General features: G+C 42.5%; 1 protein-coding gene across 4 annotated transcripts in view; it reads left to right on the top strand.

The window, feature by feature from the left end:
- Positions 1–1,394: 1,394 nt before the first annotated feature.
- Positions 1,395–19,354, top strand: part of LOC8030467 (heat shock factor protein) — a 28,185-nt gene continuing 10,225 nt past the window's right edge. For 2 of the 4 annotated variants that reach the window (XM_040498854.2, XM_029988192.4), the window contains exons 1-7: positions 1,419–1,616; positions 4,724–4,832; positions 5,639–5,763; positions 7,478–7,687; positions 8,151–8,324; positions 8,554–8,834; positions 9,642–9,780. In XM_040498854.2, coding sequence (XP_040354788.1) covers positions 1,512–1,616; positions 4,724–4,832; positions 5,639–5,763; positions 7,478–7,687; positions 8,151–8,324; positions 8,554–8,834; positions 9,642–9,780 — 1,143 coding nt within the window. In that variant the 5' untranslated portion in view covers positions 1,419–1,511. Of the gene's footprint in view, positions 1,617–4,723; positions 4,833–5,638; positions 5,764–7,477; positions 7,688–8,150; positions 8,325–8,553; positions 8,835–9,641; positions 9,781–19,354 lie in introns of all 4 variants that reach the window. The other 2 variants (XM_002401281.5, XM_029988193.4) reach the window with 2 other exon arrangements.

Genomic DNA, 19,354 nt, shown 5'->3' with positions numbered 1-19,354 from the left:
AGCGTATGTGTATGTTCAGGGCGTTCCCCCTCATCGTTGTTCCCCATACTACCCCCTACGGTCATGCTACGGTCCGACATCTACTGTGGGAGTGTGCGGGGCTCCAAACTGAACGAAGTCATTTTCTAGACCCCAATGTGCTTGCCTACGGGGACTGGATTAACCCCAAGAGTAGTGCCTGTGCGAAAGAGACGCTGCTGTCTCTCTGGGACTTTGCGCGCGCGACGGGCAATTTTCGTTTTCTTTAATCCCCCCTGTAAACCGTCCCCTCCAGGCCGTCGCGCCATTATATATACATACACACAGGGTGTCACAAAAGAAAATTTACACGATCTTTTTTACCGCAAAAATAAACTGCATCGCCAAACGCTCATTCTCCGCCCAAAGCGCCCAAAGCAATGGCCCAAAGGTAGAGCTGGAGGTCACAACCAGATGCCAAAGTGCTTTTCTGAAAATTTCAATGAGAAAATGGAGACCATTTTTGCCCGTTTTCGGTTTGCGGTGCCATAGAGCCCCATATGTTCGAAAACTCCGTAAGCCGCCATTTTCCCATTGAAATTTTCAGAAAATCAGTTATAACTTTTGATTAAGTTATCAGATCGGGCTCAAACTTTGCCATCTGGTTGTGACCTCTAGCCCTACATATGGGCGGAGAACGAGCGTTCGGCGATGCCTAGTTTATTTTTGCGGTCAAAACATTTGGTCAAAAAGACAGTGTAAATTTTCTTTTGAGAGCAGGTGGTTGTTTTTCAGTTCACCGCCTATGTGATTTGGCGCTAAAAGTTCAAAGAGCTTCATAGAGCTTCGCAACAACAATATCTATTCATTTGTTTATCGTCTGCTTCCTATGTCTGCTTCTCTCACTGGTCTCACTGGCTCTTTCGCACCTTCCACAAATCCGAAGTACGGAGGAATAAAGATTAAAAATAATGAAGGCTACAAGTTACAACTACAGTCTCATACGAGTTGAGAATGCACCAAAAGCTCTGACTCTAGCTCAAGCTTTCTGTTCTCGGTGTCACTTCGGGGTTCAGCCAGAGAGCGACGCAAGGCGCGAGCGCGTGTTGCAGAAAGGTTGCAGTCGAAGCTTCTGGCGCATTCTAAGCTTTCATCTGATTATCAAAATTATTACGCAGTATTAGACAACATTATATACCAAATACAAAAGGTAAAACCACTCTGCTTAAATTTTGCGAATTTACAAAAACTTAAAGAACATGGTTAGTTTGTAGAACTATCTAGTTCTGACAAAATTAAAATATTTTTTGGCACAAACTAAATGCATTTTTGGCTAGTTATACTCTCAATATCACACTAATTGAAGGTCCTTTCGCAACCTTGGATGATTCATGCAGCGATTCGATGGACGATGGACGAGGAGGAAAAAATGTAAATGAATGCTAGCAACCATGTTTGGAAATATGATTTTTTATCTCCTTCGTTCGCGGGGATGATGGTCGTAATCCTCGCACCAATATTCGTTTCACTCCAAAGTTCGTAAGATTGCCGCAATGCATACAACAGAAGTTGGTGTCAATAACGTCCCCGCCTTCCTGGTGAAGCTTTGGAAACTTGTCGAAGACGAGAACTGCAACGATTTGATCAGCTGGAACGAGGTCTGTTGAAGCTTCTCGGTGTGTTTAGGGCTAGCACTTGCGGACTTCTCTGGCATTGTTGTTAGCTTACGCGCGACATGCTCGTTGAAAATTAACCTCGTAGCTAACCTCTCGTGGATGATCAACGCTGTCGAGGCGAGTGTCAGCACAGTTTCATTTCAAGAAGACATCCGTCTAGATAGCTAACCCGGTGATTGCACCAACTTGCAAGTGGCGGTGCTAACCGGCTTTGTTAACGACGCAGTTGCTTTGGAGGAATGTAGTAGCAAACATTACAGAATTTCTCATTAAGAAAACGGAACACTGGGTGGTCCTAAAGGTCTAAGCGATTGTGGCGATGCCACTACGCCTCTGCTAATGTGGGGCCATAGAGGCGAGCACTGTTGTGCGCGATTACATAAATGTATCGGCCGTTTTCTTTGCTGTCATGCTACACTACTTCTTGGCTGGGCACGTGCAACAGTTATTTTACAATTTGTTTATTTGCTTTTTATATATCGTCGGCTTTCGGCGGAGTTCTGTTATTCGGGCTCCCATAACGCCCCCGCAAACACAGCAGTCCTTCCATTCAACCTCCGTGATTTACGATGCCTGTCGTTTTCGAGAGCTTTGTAAGTCAGAGTTCCTTTTTGTAGTACCTCCAAGCTGAGGGGCTACGATTTGGGGCTTTCGGCCCAGAGTTTCGCTTTGCGACAGCTTGTGTTTGTGTTGCCACGACAAATCCGTGTACGTACAGCCAAATGTATTGGCTCTTTGCTGCATTAGCAGATCAGTCCAAGTTGTTCATTCATCCGATTAACACAGAGTTTCTCGGCAAGTTGCAACTTCCAGGAGCTCACTTCGATGACGCATACTTGCATTGCTAAGAAGTGATCACAATTTTTTAGTTTCATAAGAACACATTTGGAGTCACCTGAGCAATTAAAGGGGGGGTGCAACGATTTCAAGATTAAGAGAATTTGCACCTCGTCATTTTTACGTTTTATATCGTGCCCAGGAGGATAGAGAAAACATCTCTTTCATTAAAAAATGTTGCGATTCCGCTGCATAATTGCAAAGCAAAAGTCTGGCTTTTTCCCCCACCTACAGCCGCAAGTGGCAGTTGAAGGAACCACGGTGAGAAGCTTACGTGATCTTGCTCGGCTCTAAGCTGCAGCATAACACCCGCTAATGTCAGCAGAGAGAGAGGGGGGGAAGCTTCCTCCGAGATAGCACACGGGAACCTACACGGCACCCCGAATTATGCACTAGGAGGGCGACCAGGTGTGACCCTGAGGACTGGGAGTGAGTTGAGGGGTGCTCGAAATGCCAATATTTATCGTTTTTTTTTACACAACAACTAGGACACGCAGGCGAAATCGGTTTTCTGTTCTTCAGAAGTGTCAGAGGGCAACTTCCACAAATTTTTGACCGAAGTCCGAAAATCGTTGCACCCCCCCCCCCCCCCCCCCCCCCCCCCGCCCCCCCCTTTAATTTCTAGGAGAGAAACCTTGAACCTTGTTTTTATTTACGAGAAGGCCCCTGTTATTACAAAGAAGCCCAGCGAAGTGTATCACGTTTCTGTAAAAAAAAAAAAAAGAAAAAGAGTTAATGGGATTTCATTAGTCAAGCACACATTTTAATGCACATCCCAATTGATTTTAGAAACTTGTGACAAAATGTTATGTTAATAAACTGATCTATCTTTTTAAAAAAATAAAAAAAATGGGCCATGTCAGAATTCGTTCACAAATAATGATGAACTGATTTGACTGAATTTAGGGTTTAACAAGAATCTAATTTGCAGAACTCACTGAGGAAAGCTCTATAACGATTTGGCAATACGTTTGTGTCATCTGTACCCGAACCACGGGGGGACCGTCTTCGAGCATAGAGCATATGACGCCTGAGGAAGGAGCACAGCGGATGCTGGGGCAGCTGCTGTAGAAACCGAACCTCAGGTTTCAGATCCAGAAATAGAGACTGCACAGAAAGCTAAGAAAGATTTGTTAGACTATACCCGTCCTTACCTCAAGAACCATAGCAAAAAAAGTCTGTCTCCTCGCGGGGCATTTCTAATTTCCTCCTCTATATGGATTATTAAGATGTATGTAGGTGAAGTTTAGATTAGATATATGTTATCTTATCAAGACACGTTCCAAACTCCAAAAGCATTGTTGTTTTCTCCCAACAAGCAAATCTCGTAAGAACCACTTCGTGCTGCGTATGAACAATGTGCAAAACTTGCTTTTTTCTTGAGGTGAAAACAAGTATAGGTGTCCGCACTCTACAGTGTGATGACACCTGTTGTTTAAGAATAAAACACCTTCAAGTGCCTTGCTATGAAATCGGAAGGGATTAGCACCCAAATCGGGCCATTGCAAGTGGTAGACGTCGTAACTTTAAAAGGCTGGATGATATGAGAAGAGATGACTATATAGGCAGGCAAAATTGTGTTAAGGGAGGGCAGAAAACTCTTACGTATCCATGGCATTGTATTGCCAAGTGCTTTGAGTTACAGAATATGTCATTCTGGGAGCTTGTTCAAATTACAGCATCCTTTTGTCAATGTAAAGAAGTCCTCTAGTTCTACACATATCATGTTTTGCTTGTAAAATTGAAAGAAACAAAACCTATACATGTTGTACCATTTGCTCAGGCATTATTTCTGAAGTGAAAAGCAAGATCCGCTTGCGAGTATCACTTGCTTCTTGTATAGTAAAATAGGAAAGTGTAAAAACTAACCCTGTACACATGGTGAAGCACTCTCATGCTAAAAAGCTGCTTGCGAGAATTCTTTCCTCTTAGCAAAGAGGTAGTCAAATTGGAAGGTTAATTCTTTACCCTGTGTGCATGCTGAAGCATACTCATGCCAAAAGACTGGGTCTGTTTTGATAGTCTATCATGGTTACAGTTGCTCCAGCTCTCCAGCTGCTGCTCTCTTGTGTCATTATTTTTTGGCCTCTACCAGACACTCGACAGTTTTAGGCACAGTCCAAATTTCAAACTTGTTTTGGTAATGTTTTATTTAGCACAGAACAATAATGCTCACAATGAGCTTTGAGAAATCTATGAAAGTCACTGCTGTTTGCAGCAAAAATGTGTTATTCTTGTTTGTCTTTTTACAGAATGGCCAGAGTTTTATTATCCACAACCAGACACAGTTTGCGAAGGAGTTGCTTCCACTCTACTTCAAGCACAGCAACATGGCTAGCTTCATCAGGCAACTTAACATGTGTAAGTTGGCCATTCCTGCCAGCACTCTGAATGTGAGATGAGCTTATTTTCACAAAGTTCCAATAACTATAGGGTAATATGTGAAGAAAATAGGCTACTTATAAGAGGTTAAAATATTTGACACCAAAACAGAAAAGTCAATGTATGCTTGCTCACCTGCCTAAATAAACTTAGTAGTCCTACTTTTGCTTGTAACCTAAAGGTGTCATAAAATAGCAACGTTAATCTCTTCACTGACATACCGTAATATCCCGAGGGTAGCCCACCTAAAACTGGGAGCATATTAAGCGAAAATACGGGGTGGGTTAACTTTCAGTGTGCAAAACTGAGTTCAACTAAAGCCATTAGGATAATAGAAAACCATGCCAAAAAATCAGGGTGGGCTATCTTTTAGGATATTATGGTAGTCAAGTATGCAGCCACATGCAGTCCTAAGTGGAGCTTGACTTGGTGTAGTGTGCTTAATAAAAGCTTCCATTGTGAAGCATTATGTCACAAATTACTCGTGAGCCAGGTACTTTGTGACAGCCGCCTCGGTGGCTCCGCGGCAAAGTGCCGGCCTCCGGATCCCCAGGTAGCGGGTTAGAATCCCGGCTGAGGTGCCTGCAATCTGACGGAGGGTTATTGCGGAGAAGGCGCTGTGGTAACCGAGTTTTTGGTTTCACGTCAAAAGATCACTAGATGGTCGAAATTAATCCTTAGTCCTCCGCTGGGGCTTGCCAGATGTCCGTTGTTGGTTTGGCACGTAAAACCCGCAACTTTGACTTTAAGTACTTTGTGACATGTGAGACTTGTTACCCTTGCAGATGGCTTCCGTAAGGTAGCTAACATTGACCAAGGTGCTCTCAAGTCTGATCGAGAAAGCATTGAATTCTTCCACAACTTTTTCATCCGTGGCCAGGAGTGCATGCTTGAGTTCATCAAGCGCAAGGTGAGCTATTCCCTTAAGCCCATCGTTCTATAGTTCGCTTACTTTTCTTGTGAGCTGTGTACTTTGAATGTACGCAAGCAGTCTGCGGATTGGTCCCATACCCATTTTATATCTCAAGTGCACAGTGGAAGGCCTGGGTATATATGTACAGCTTTGAAAGAAACATTTATGCAGCTTAAATGCATGTTGCCACTTTCTTCGACATAAAATAAAGAATAATAGGTGTATTGTAAATTTATAAAACTGGCTCTTCAAATTAATGCGACTGTGCAAGGGGAAATGATCTGTAACCATTTGCTCTATGCATTGCAAGTGCATTTTCTCTTTGTCTGCTTTGGTCCAATTTTGACAGACTTGCTATTTGTATGTATGATGTTGAGGGGAGCACGGAAGTGTAGAAGCAAGGGTATTTTAGATGCGCTTCAGATGGGCAATTTTCCTTGCAAATCTGGAGCTGCTGACAATTTGTTCCTAGATGCTTGTGATGCAACATGATTTGCTAGGATTGGCCCTGATAGAAAAAATAACGAGCAACTCGAAGCTGTTGGGAGAAGTTTTAAGTGCCATCGCTCAATCAGGATCGCAACATGACGACAACTGAAATAAAATTAGGATATTTACTGTGCCTCAATTGCGAATAAGTTTTGTTGAAAGCATATTTTTGATTTCTGCTAGTAAATACTGGTACTTTTTTTTAATTTTTTTTTTATTTTATTGTATGGTTGCATGTTTTATGTTTCGAGTTTTAATGCGAAAGCATTAACTGTCCCATGGAGCAGAGCCGGAGTTGTCCGTAACTGCGACAAATGGTAGAGAAATTTTCTCCACACTGTAACCGCTAAAAAATGGCTGAAAACTTCCCTCCGCGGGACGGCTGTTAAAATGTCTGCGACGTGGCCCGCGGGCTGGATTGTTCCAAGGAACGCCACCCCACACTTTTGGCGCTGCTCTCGCGGCCCGCCGCAGCAGCAGACGCGACGCCGCTCAGAGCCCTGCCGGCCGGCCTCTGCAGAGGATAGAGAAATACGGCACATATACGAATGCTTTCGCATTCCTACACGTAAGCAGTCTTAAAGGGGCTCTGCAACAACTTTTTTTACTGGTCTTCAATTTGCACCGAGCCTGAGCGCACTGAACATAGTAACTTAGTGAAACTTTTCTTTTTTCGAAATTCACTTTATTTTAAGTTATAGGCACATTGAAATTACAAAAACAAGTTTTGTTGGTTTCGCATCTCGAATTTCTTGAGACTTTCGCTGTATTTTCTTATGTGTGTGTTCCACCCTTTAGTGACATAACAGAGCAGTATGATTCTAAATAACTATTTGTTGCGGATGTGTTCCTCTGTCCGCAGTTACGGTGGACGTTTTTTGTGCAGGCTTTATTTTTTAAATATTGTTTATTTTGCAATATTTTTCATCTAGAGATGCCACAGCCCCACACAGAGTTGCAAGCCTGAACTGTGGCACTCGCCGATGTATCTTGGCCAAACTTGCGCCGTATCTTTACCTTCTCTGGAAGGTTGGGCAAGTGCTGAATCTTGCCGAACCAAGACTCAATCTGATTTGGTCCACCGGTAGTTTTGTGTGTCAACCGAAAGGGCTGACTAGGCTCGTTGATTACGCATTAAAGAAGAAACGAAAAGGGTAGTTACACCATTCTCTCTATTGATCCCCGAACATGTCCTCACTGTCCAAGTGTGCATCCTCGGTAGGTGCCTGCGGGACGCAACGGGGGCCCTGAGGACAGCCGTGTGCATGGCGATGTGCTCAAGGAGCTGCTGTCGGACGTGGGCAGCATGCAGGGGCGCCAGGAGCATGTGGATCAGCTGCTCACGGACATGAAGAAGGAGAATGAGGCCCTCTGGCGGGAGGTGGCCGTGCTTCGCCAGAAGCACCACAAGCAGCAGCAGATAGTCGAGAAGGTGCCCCCTCCCGTGCCTTCGTCAGAATTGCGAATGAGCAAACTCTACTCAATCTCACGAGTGCATACAGTGCAGACACAGGCCTGTGAACTTAACTGAGCAGAATAGCTCTGTTTGCATGAGAGCTCGTCCGCAGAAGGCACTTTCCAAATCTTTCCAAAGCCGCATGCTCGCACCCGTGCCTTTGTCAACACTGCAGCATTTTGTGAAATGGAGTGTAACTGGAAGTTTAATCATAAACATGAATCCCAACATTTTGGTGCCGGCTTGGTCTCTTGGTCAGGAGTGACTGACAACTGTAAACCTGCACATTTATGGAACTTGCTGTAAATTATGCAGTCCCGATTCTTTAATGTTCTGAGGCTTTCTCTGTCTGCAGTTTCTGTGATCTAAATGTGCCGTGGTGTTGTCGTAAGCGAGAAAGGCGGGGTTCGAAAAATTAACTTTTTCTCCTGACCTGCAGCTGATCCAGTTCTTGGTGACTTTGGTGCAAGCAAACCGTAACATCACGGTCAAGCGCAAGCTCCCCCTCATGCTGCATGACAGTTCCAGCGCCAAGGCGCCGCGGCTCAAGAAGTCATCATTCGTTGCTGCTGCTGATGGACAGATCAGCACTCCCGATTACCAAGTTAGCTCGGTGCGTGTTTGTTTATTCTCCCGAAATTTGTAAGTTTTTTTTTTTTTTTTTAATTTTTGTTTGTTTTGACAAGCACTCACTTGTAGAGGACTTCTACTTTAGTGCGTACTGTGTTTTACTACCTATAGCGGCAGGAAAGTCATTGGAGAACTGCATTATGAGTGGCCGGGGTGGGCACAATGAAGGAATGGTACAACTGTTCCACGTTTGCGATCTGCTCTCTTCTCAGCCTGCCAGCCAAATCTCAGAAGGTCCCGTGATCAGAGACGTCACTGACCTGATGGAAGATGGCAGGGAGACGAGCAGCACTGTGGACGCGGGAGAAACATGGACACGGACCCATACGTCCTCGACCTCCTCTTCGGGTGGCTCGGAAAGTGCTGCCACTCCCTCGGCATCGACGTCTGCTCTGGCAGAGTTGGACTGTGCCCCCATCGTGGCCAGCCCCCTGAACCCTGCAGAGGCCATGGAACCCCTCTGCCTGTTGGACCCACTCGACGACGCTGACAGGTGCCTTTGAGCAACTTCCCGTGGGCCTTTTTGAACTTTATGGGAGCTTGTTGCGGCCAGCTGGTTGGAAGTCATTCATGCTTGTAGCTTGGGGAAGTGTAGTCGTACATCAGCACAACCCATGGCCCTTTAAAGTGCTTCGGTACCGACATCATCGGTACCGAAGCACTTTCGAGGACAACTTGCTCATACTGAAGACTGGGCAGCCGAGAGGCACACCCTGTTATTGCTGGAGAGTTGCTCACTCTTGTTCGTCTTCCTCTTATATGGGGGTTTCTTGTCTGAGTGTATGTAGATGAAATTTTTAAAAAAGTTGCCAAAAAGAAATGGATTTATACTACTACAGTCATGTCTCTTCTACTCTTCTCCCCACCTGAATGAGAACCATTTGTGAGGCGGTGCAGTGTGAAACCGTCAACAACCGCGACTGTTGCCACGCTGACCTGAAGGGGTGAGGAGGAAAGGAAATTAAGGGAAGGTGGCACGCCATTAATATGGATACTCCGCTATATGGTCACCGCTTTCGGGGACAAACCGAGAAAATACATGCATTTTTGTCTGAGTATTATGGACAACTCACATTATGGGCGATTTTTTTACGGGAACGGAGGTGTCCATGTTAACGAGACATCACTGTATTCCTGATGTTCTTTGATGTCAACTTTCTGAAAATGTCTTCTTTTTTGTTTGAGGGGAGTGTCAGTTTTGTTAATCACAATCCTTTACTTTTGCCTCTGTAGAAGCTTTTGCAGTGCAACATCTCGGAGGTAGCCATGTAATTCTTATGCATGCTCTTTTTTGTCGCAGTGCCTCCAATCTTGCGGATCACATTGAAGAAGTGGTCGCTGAAGAAGTGGCTCCCAGTCCAAAGCCTGTGCTTTCTGTCTCGGAGAGCCAAGGAATGACCTCTAGGAAGGTGCCTCAAAATGTTGCTGAATCGGTAATGGTAGGTACACTTCTGTTCTTGTCGAGGGACATTCTTTTATAATCAAGGAGAAATGGTTGCATTGCATGAGACCTCTTTAGCTTATACTAATTCAGTTCTTCTGAAGGCGTCTTGAAATGCACAAATTAATTATGGTTTATAAACTTTCAGATGTCATATTCCCTTCTCTAAAGTTTAATGTGAATTAGTCTAGCAAATAATAGAGCAAAACAAATAGCATTGTCAGAAAAGTCTATTAACGACAAATTCAAGGATACCAAGTTTATGGAAGTGACATAGATAACATTCTAAAGGCCTCTTGCCTGGCAAAAATCTCAAATTATAGAAAAAAAGCACTTGAAGTTTCGGTCCACTTAATTTCACTTGGACAGTGCATCTGTACAACATGTTTATGCATTACAATCAAATTTCTAATTGACACTTTGTGGAGAGGTGCTTGCAATCTATATCTGCCAAAAATGCAAGTTCTATGAAATAAACTTTTGGGGAGTTTTGGTGTTAGAACAACATTCTGATTTGAAAGGGGCAAGTCAGTAGCAAGTTTCAAAATCGGAAAACCCCCAAAAATGTGTGTTTGTGAAAGATTTTTTTCTGTTCTTTATGTTATAATTAGAGATGCCGTCAACTTTTTGTGAACCTGAGGTTCGAAGATTGAACCAAGGGGTTTGAAAGGTTTGCAAAGTTTCGAAATGTCAGAATATTACATAAAAAATTCGACGATTTTCAAACTTCCTAATTTTTGGCGCTGAGAAATTTTATTGTTTTCGAACCTCCGATTTTCACGCATGGAATATCAACATTTTTTAACCTTTCACGCTAAGAAGTTCGACGATTTTCGAACCTTTTGAGTTCAAATGTTCAACAAACTTCGAACTTCTGAACAAAGTTTGACAAAGTTCGAACCAAGCGCTGAATGTTCGCTTTGGGGCGGCCTCGGCCTTGTACCTCACACCTTTTTCTTTCGACTTCCGCACAAGCCCAGTGATGTGATTGCTGCGCCCATTGCGCCAAACTGCGCCAAGGGACTAACCCTGATACATCCTGCTACATTTTGCCCAAATATGAGTAATCTGTGCCAAGCCTGCGCCAAAGGACCAATTTCGGTTGCCTTTCAAAACCGAAACGAAACTGAGAACCAAATTGAGCATGCGTGAGCTAGGTGGTGCAAGCGGCCTCCCTACACAAAGTCGTCCATCCAGTCCCCTTGTATGGTTTTTCCCGCCGTCTCTCGTTTCGCGCTCTCGTCACTCTTGTTTCTCACAAGTCTCGTTTCGCGTCTTTTTAAAATTTTTGTTGCGATAGATGCAAGCGTGTGCGGACGCTCCGATGCTAGCGTGCCGGATACCAGCCATGCCGTCGTGCTCTGAAACGAAACCATGTTTTTGCGAGGCAAGAATTACTTTGTGAGCTGAAGCACTCGCTCCTAAAAGCAACAGCTGTGGGAAAACTATATTTGGTCCCTGCCTTCCAGTCACTGTGGTTGCATGACATTGGGTGTTGCCATCCCCACGTCGCTGCAGATATGGCGCTTTCTAAACTGAAACGTAAGGACCGCCGCAAGGTCATCAACATTCCTGTTCTTGTTTAAATCATGCGCTACTACAAAATCCCTTTTTAACTCAAAGACTGTTATGTCGAAGTATTGATTATCTTGGTTTCTCTTGCGGTGGGCTTTCTTTGGAGAGGGACCCCGGTACGTGGAAAATCTACCGCGAAAGAAAGTTGGTGAAGAGAAGTGAGCTAAAGCAAAAAAGACAATGTCCGCACGCTGAACCCGCTGCGCGGGTTCAGCGTGCGGACATTGCCTTTTTTGCCTTTTTTCCCTTTTTTGCTTGTCTCGAGTTCAGTCGTTGCACAGACCGTTCCATGAACTTTTTGACCCTGACTCGCGACGTCTTGTGTCTATGCGTTCAGGTTATTTTTTTCTCTGTGTTTGCTTTACGTTTGTTTGCTTTTGACAAGAAATCTGGCACATCGGGAATCAGTAAAACGGTGGCAATCGGTTTTTCGGAATTGCTATGCGACGCCTACAGCACTGTACAGTTATAGGATGTCTCAATGTCTCTTTTGGAGACATTGAAAGTGGACATTCATTACCTGCCGAAGGCAAAGCGAGGCTTGCAGCAGCCGCGCAGAAAGTTTCAAAAAGGAAAAGCACCCGCTAGTCGTACTGCGCCTTTTTCTTGTGTACAGTTTCGCATTTCACTGCAGTAGTTACATGCTTCAACAGTCGGAGACTGCTTCCAATTATTATATTGTATAACTAGTCAACTTTATGCTTTGATATTTACTACTAATCTGGTTATTTTCAAATAAATTTAATATGTGCAGTTTGGCTCTTATTTATCTATAGCGGGTACGTAGGTATCTATCATTTAAGGGGGGACATGCGTCTTTAGAGCCAAAAACTTCCTAAAACTGCATTCTTTTGAAAATGGCGATGGCTGTTGTTCTTCTGAATCTACCACGCTTCTAATTTCGTGGATAAATATTCAAGCTATAAATCAATTTATAATGTCTACGCGGGCTGAATGTGCAGTAAAGTTGACTCTAAAACATTGTGTTCACATAACACAATTTTTGGACTCGTTGAAAATTTGCAGGAGGGATATCTCAGCATCTACAGCAGTCAGAGATATAACCTTTCTTGAAATGTGCTGCTAACTGTGTGAAGCATACAATGATGAGAGCAGATTTTTTAATATAAGTCTAGACAATTTTTTATTTGATCTTTTGTTTTATTACTTGTTAGCCATGCATTGAGCACTGAACTTCAATATGATGTAAAATCACTAATAATGGGTTTATCTTAAAAGGACTTCCAACATTGTATTCTTTACACTTCGTAGTATCTGGCCATGTGTTAAAAAGGATATTTTGTTGAGCAGTTTTTTCCCTATCATTCCTCCAAAATAAGGCAGGTAAGTTTTAATTATCTTCAGGACAATTCTACTGAATCAAGAAATTACCAGATATATGAAATCAGCACAAAAAGCTGAACAAGCTTGTGCAGTTTCATTGAGTTTCGTCATAAAATAAGAAAAAAAGCTCCAAGACCAGTGTTCCCCCTTAACTGAAGCATTGCAAGATTTGTCATGTCATTGGCATTTCAGTTAACATGTTGAAAGACTCCCAGGTGGTCTAACTTAACCATTATTTTTATTGCGGCAAGCAATGTGCCCTTCATTTGTCCAGCACTTAAAACAAATATTTTTGTTTTTCTCTGAATATCTGCTCCAAAAGCCGCTTTTTGCTGCTTCAAAACACTATTTTGGCTGCTCCAAAAGCCACCTTTACTACTCCAAAACACTGTTTGGGCTGCTCCAAAGGCCACTTTTGCTGCTCCAAAAGAATGTTTTGGCTGCTCTGAAAAGTGCTCCAAAACGGCTTAGGCCAATCACATCACTGCAAGCCTCTCCCGCGCACAACTCCGTAGGTTGACCCGAGGTAACCTGTGGGTCAACAGATACCTGATCTGCAGGCTTGAAATTCAACAGAGGTTCTTTGCTGGGAGTGTCTTGCATATTTAGTTATCTTAAGATTAAGCCAGCATTGCATTTAGGCGACGTTTGATCAGATTGCTACTAGTTTGCAAATAAGTAGGAAGTATGTTCATCTGACCGCCTCAGGGCTTTTCTATGAACCGTTCAACCAGTTCAACGCTTAATTCATAAGTTACGACAAATACTTAGTAATACAGGTAGTACCGTCAGTACCACAGCACTGAGTAGTATAATCACGGCGTCAGAAAAATCGGCAACGTTTTCAGTTGAATTAGTAGCACATTTAGTGATTTTTTTTAGATGAATTCATGAGAACTTAGTTTGAAATTGCGGAATTTGATTTCCATCTATGAAATTCAGACTTGGAACTTAAAATCGAAATTTCCGACCTTTTCTAACTTGTACCTCGAAAAAATTTGAAATATTTGATTTTTCGAACTTGAAACTTAAATAAATTCTAAATGTTTTAAATTTTCAAACTATCTAAAAAAAAAAAGAAATTGATATCTTCGAATTCAAACTTTCAGAAACCTTACCATTTTCAAATTATTCTAATTCAAACCTCAGCAGGGTTCTAGAGTTGCAAACTTTTTAACTTCGAACCTTAGCGAGGTTGGAACATTTCACAACCTTTCAGACTCAAACTTCAGAAGGTTCGTTGAATCCCTAGTTATAATGAACTAGCCATTAAAATTTCTTTACTTTACTGGGTTCCTAGTTGATGCAAAATTAGCAGCGAATTACTAAAAATTTGGCAGAGACACTTAAGACTGCTTACATGTAGACACGCAGCGCATTCCTACAAGCAGAGAACCACGTCTTTCTTTTTCACACGGTGCTCCAGAGGTGACATCATGCTCCCCCGCTGCGCAGGCGTGGCGAACCCCGCCGGCTTCCTGATGGCTTCCGTGACGAAGCATCTGCAATGCTGTGCTTTTCTTTGTGTTTTATTTCTGAGGCGCGTCCGCTTTGACCTTGAGCGCACCCGCCGCCTTCCGTGATGCAGCACCTGCATTTTTGTGCTTTTCTTTGTGTTTTTTTTCTGAGGTGCGTCCGTATTGACCTTGAGTGGTGCGTGCTTAGTGACTTATTTTTATGACCATTTTTCGGGCTCAACGCCAACGCCTTTTCACAAAATGGGTCAAGTAAGGCTTTCGGCTTTAAATAATTGTGCCCCAAAAACCGCTGAAAATGCAACAAAAATCGCAAAACTTCAAGAATTTTCGATTGCAAGCAGAGCGGCCGAGCACGGTGATCTCAAGCACTTTCGAAAGGCCATTTTCTTTCCTCTTGAATGGCGATGACGTTTCTGTAGCACCATCGGAAGGCCCACAAAATGTCAAAATCCGGAACGCGTTGTGGTCGCGCTCATTGGCTTCATCGAGCACGTGATCCGAGTGCGCGCTCCATCTGGTCGCGGGTTCGGTTGCCCGGGCAATGAGTGAGCCTCCTTGCATGCTTTCCTTCTCACGTCTCTCTTTCTATCTTGCGTGTTGTCTGCTCGCGCTGCTGTAGAGCTGTTGCTTGCTTGGGAAGGACTTTTGTGCGCCTTGTTCTCGGCACTGACCGTCGTTAGACGGAGCTTTTTTGTCCAAATGCTGAAAATACACGATCGCAAGAAGTTGTACTAAAAATACATTTCAAAGCAGTTGAACTACGGCCATCAGGAATGGTGTTTTCTGTGCAGCTCTATCAATTAGAATAGAAACTTGCCTGTGTTCACACTTCGCACCGAAACGTGATTTCAAGGAAAGAAGTAATTATAAAGAAAAACCCCTGGTGTGGTCAAATAATGCACATTCGGTATAAATGGAAGCCATAGCAATCACATACCAGAATTTCACAACTGCAAATGCCCAACAGGGACTGTTGATACTCATTTTCTAACAGCCAAAGTTTCTTTTTATTTACCTTTCAGCTACATAATGTCACAGAAAGCTAAAATCCATTCCTCATTTTTCGTTTCAGGTTCAATTAAAAAAACATACAGGGTGTTTTTTTTTTAAGCGTTGCGGGTTTGTTAAAACAAAGCTGTGAAAGCTGCTATGCGGTTTGTGCAGGTGAGTTTATGGCTGGGGGACATAGATAGTATATAAGGGATAAGTGTAACAATCACTCGGCTAATTAAGTATAATTTGTTAATCAGCTTTCTAATTAGTGAAAATAGACATATGATTTCAATTAGAAACCTGATGAGCCTCATAGAAAACCACAAAATTGGGTCTTTTAGGAAGACATAAGACAAGGGTAGCATTTTATGGCGTAATGAAAAAACTCGTCAAATAAAATGTTTTTGCCCAACGCCATAAAATGCTTCCCGTGTGTTATTTCTTTCTAAAAAAGTTTGATTTCATGGTTTTTGATGACACCCAGCAAGTTTGTAATTGGAACCATATGTATTTTTACAAAATAAAAAGTTAATTAACAAATTTTACTTAATTAGCCGACTGATCGTCACAATTGGCTTCCTATACTATGTCCCCCTTACTGTATAACTCGCCTGCACAGATCGCATAAGTATAGCTTTCACTTTTTTTTCTTTAAACAAATCTGCAATGCTTAAAGGGCAACCCTGGCCAAAACTCAAAAGGAAATAGGTTACTGGTATTGCTTTAGTGACACAAAATACGACCCCAGCCAAAATATTACGTCAAGGGGGCGCCGCATTCCCAACGAATGCCGATAATAAAAATTCGACCCGCTGCAAGCCACTGCTCCTTAGCGGGCCACCAGCTGGTTACCGATCGCTAAAGCAATGTTGGACCGTGACGTCGCAGTCATTCTCTTTTTTTTCCCTCATCCGGACGGGCGTACTTGTTGCACGGTCAATCAGTGTAAATTGCGCTTCTTTGAGCCGCTAACGTCGCTACTTTGGCTGGTGATTGGCATGTTTAGCCGTTGCTTTTATCTGTAGCCTGTGTAGCTTCGGTATAGCCTTTTGTTTATTTGCTTGTGAGGACTCCAAGGCTCGTTTTAGCGAGCAACTCGGTGCGCAGTCGCGCGCAATGTGGTGTCAGAAGGACTGGCCCAGCCGCAGTCATGGGCACGTTACTGCTCAAATGTAAGTGTCACAGTTACTCAGGAAAAAAGAGTAACCCTGTTACAGTTACAATTACAAAATTGAAAGGGTAACTTGTTCCAGTTACTTCGCTAAAGTAATGCCGTTATTCATTGTTAAGCGCCGTTCACACTCTTGCAACCGAGTACGACCGAGAGAGACGAGACCGGTTTTTAATCCTCTTGCGACTTCTTAGGACCAGCTCCGCAGCAGCGCGAACGGTCCTAAGAAGTCGCAAGAGGATTAAAAACTGGTCTGGTCTCTCTCGGTCGTACTCGGTCGCAAGAGTGTGAACGAGCCTTTACTTTACAAAGAAACGTGAGAAAGCATTCAAAAGGAATGTTCCTTTATATGCCTTTAAATTAGCATAGATTTCTTATAAGACATTGTGTTCACGGTGGCGAATCTGATTATTTGGAGAAACTAAGATTTTCTTAATAGTCAATAATTGCATGTTTGGTTTGTCCTATTTCGATTTTTACCATGAATAGCTCCTTGAACACAATCATAATTTAAGGCACTATCCGAGTAAATCCACTACATGATAAAAAAAAATTGTCTCTTCTTTGGCAAATTACAGCCAACTTTAGTTTTAGTTTTTTTTTTCCAAATTTTTAAAATTTTAGCTTACAAGGCAATACCGAGAAAAAAAATTACACCTTGTAATTCAGGGACGCTGACTGTGCTAATAGCAGTCATAATCTCAAAATCGAAGCAATGAACCAGAGTTGCCGTAAAAAAAACAAAAACAAACCGTGTAAATTAATGAACATTAAAATAATATTGATCACATTCAAAAATATTTTCAAATCACTTTTTATTTTATTTTCGAGAGATGTGTCAAGTTATTTTTGAAGTTGACAAAAAGGTTTAATAATGATTTGTCTATTTTCTATTCTAGTTTGTTCATACGATGAGGAAATGTTGCTGATTTTCAGTGGCCGAGGTTACTCCAAAACTAAATCTGCTCAAGCTTTTGTTTTGTTTTGTTATTGTACTTAAATTACTTTTAAGTGTTTCTTTATATAAATATGTCTCCTCGGCATCTACGTCAACTTTTAAGGCAGTGCTACATGATAAAGGCTAGGCCGCCACCTTGCTACAGGGAGGCGCACCTTGATTGCTCCGGCCCATGGGCATATTTGGGTCGGTTGTACGGAAATGTTTGAGGAATTTTCCCTCCAAAACTACCGTCCACCTCTGTGTTGTCAATTTGTCTTTTCTTGACCACCCCGTAGCATTTTTAATAATAATGAAATTGTGAATAACAGGTATGTGCACGCCCCATTTATGGGGCGTCAATTTGGCCATACTTCTCGCTTTATAACTTAAAAGAAACTACACCAATATTGCATTATGTTTTTGCAGACTCTGTTAGTATATATTATAAACATTAATTTCAGAGTTTAAAGAATATTAAAGATGGCCTTTTTTTAAAAATGATTTTCAAAATAATGCACATTTAGTTAAATGCCCTTGTGTGAGCCATTTTTGTAAATTTCTCCCGCTATCCAGGACAACAATATTTCGTGCAAAGATGAACTAGATACAGGGCAACAAATTGGCAAAGTTTGAAGATCTTAGCTTTTATTGATACGGAGAAAAAAAAAAAATCGAATTCAGAGCGTTATTTAGCAATGTGCCATGTTTGCGATTTTTTTCCTCAAAATAGCGACCCTCATACTCAATGATTAATACTTTTTGTCGATCCTTCCTATGCGTAATTTGTCAGTAAATATTTCTAGACCCCATAGCCAGAACAGTTTTTTTGGGGGGAAGCCGCCCGAAATGTCAACCATTGTGCGATACGCAAAACGCTCTCGTTTTTGCAGACAAAAAAATTTTTTTTTTTTTTTTCCTAAAACAATTACTGGTTTTATTTTTCTGGGCATGAAGCCAGCAAAATATTTTTTTTTTCATTAAAATTAAAAATGGTCACCAGACATGGTTGTTCGATCTTATCTGAAAACGCCCTTCTGCTTGCTGTACCCTAAATAACAAATGCAGGGGTGAAACTATTAGGTTATCAATATCTGACCTGTAGCTCTTGCAAAAGTGACAAAACTTTTCTGAAAATTAAGCACTAAGTAGCACAAAACCGTTTTGTATCAAAAATGGTTTTGATGCAACTAAAAAGTAATTCATTAGTTTCACCCCCTGGGCCCGTTTGCGCGAAGCTGGTTAACTCTAACCGCGTTTAGAAGTTGACCGCATTTCCCTACAAGGGGGAATTTTAGGTCACGTGACCGGCAGAGTAAGGACAGTGGGGAAACATGGCGGTACCCCGGTGAGTGAGCGCCGCTCGCTTTGTAACTGATATGTCGTAGCTGCAATATTGGGCGCGTTAGTCAGCAGTGAACGGTGCAGGAGGCTTTCGCTTCACCTTAGCTGACTTAAATCGCAAAGCATGAGCAGTGACCTCGCCGAATTTTTTAGATAGTCTTTCGATTCTGGCCATTCCTAAGCCTAAATTAATGTGATAGTTGTCGGCATGGCAATGTCTTTGGAAAGTGGATTGCCTTGGCTCAATCGGCCGGGTATTGATAGCACACAAAAGCAAACAGCGTTCCCATAGACCTTTTGATAAATTTCCCAAGCACCGAGGTGCATGCTACGAGTGTAGTTACACGTGCTGCACATGCCTGACGTCTGCAGTAGTAACAGTTCTAAAGCAAAAAGCCGAAAACAAATTTTGTCTCGCGCGCTTCATCAAAGACTTATTATGATTATTTACTTTGAATCTTTTATAAGGGGAAGGCTAGCGCACGCGGCTCATAGAATTACACTTCCAGCGTTCTCCTCGATGCTTAAGTAATTTACTATTGTCAATTTTCACTGGAGCCGATATACAGGTTTTTCAATTTATGATGGTGTTATATACAATTCTTACATGCCGACCGACCAAGCTGCCGGTGTATCGCTCGCCTTTCACTGCTCACTTCTCCCTCATAGTTTCTAGGACTGAACTTCGTCGTCCTCTTCCGAACTTTGAAGAAAATTTCAACGAGACTTG

This window comes from Ixodes scapularis, unplaced genomic scaffold, assembly GCF_016920785.2.
Source record: "Ixodes scapularis isolate PalLabHiFi unplaced genomic scaffold, ASM1692078v2 PGA_scaffold9__187_contigs__length_104089568, whole genome shotgun sequence".
Taxonomy (NCBI): Eukaryota; Metazoa; Arthropoda; class Arachnida; order Ixodida; family Ixodidae; genus Ixodes; species Ixodes scapularis.
The sequence above is the reverse complement of the archived record's forward strand: the minus strand, read 5'-3'. Positions and strand labels throughout refer to the sequence as shown.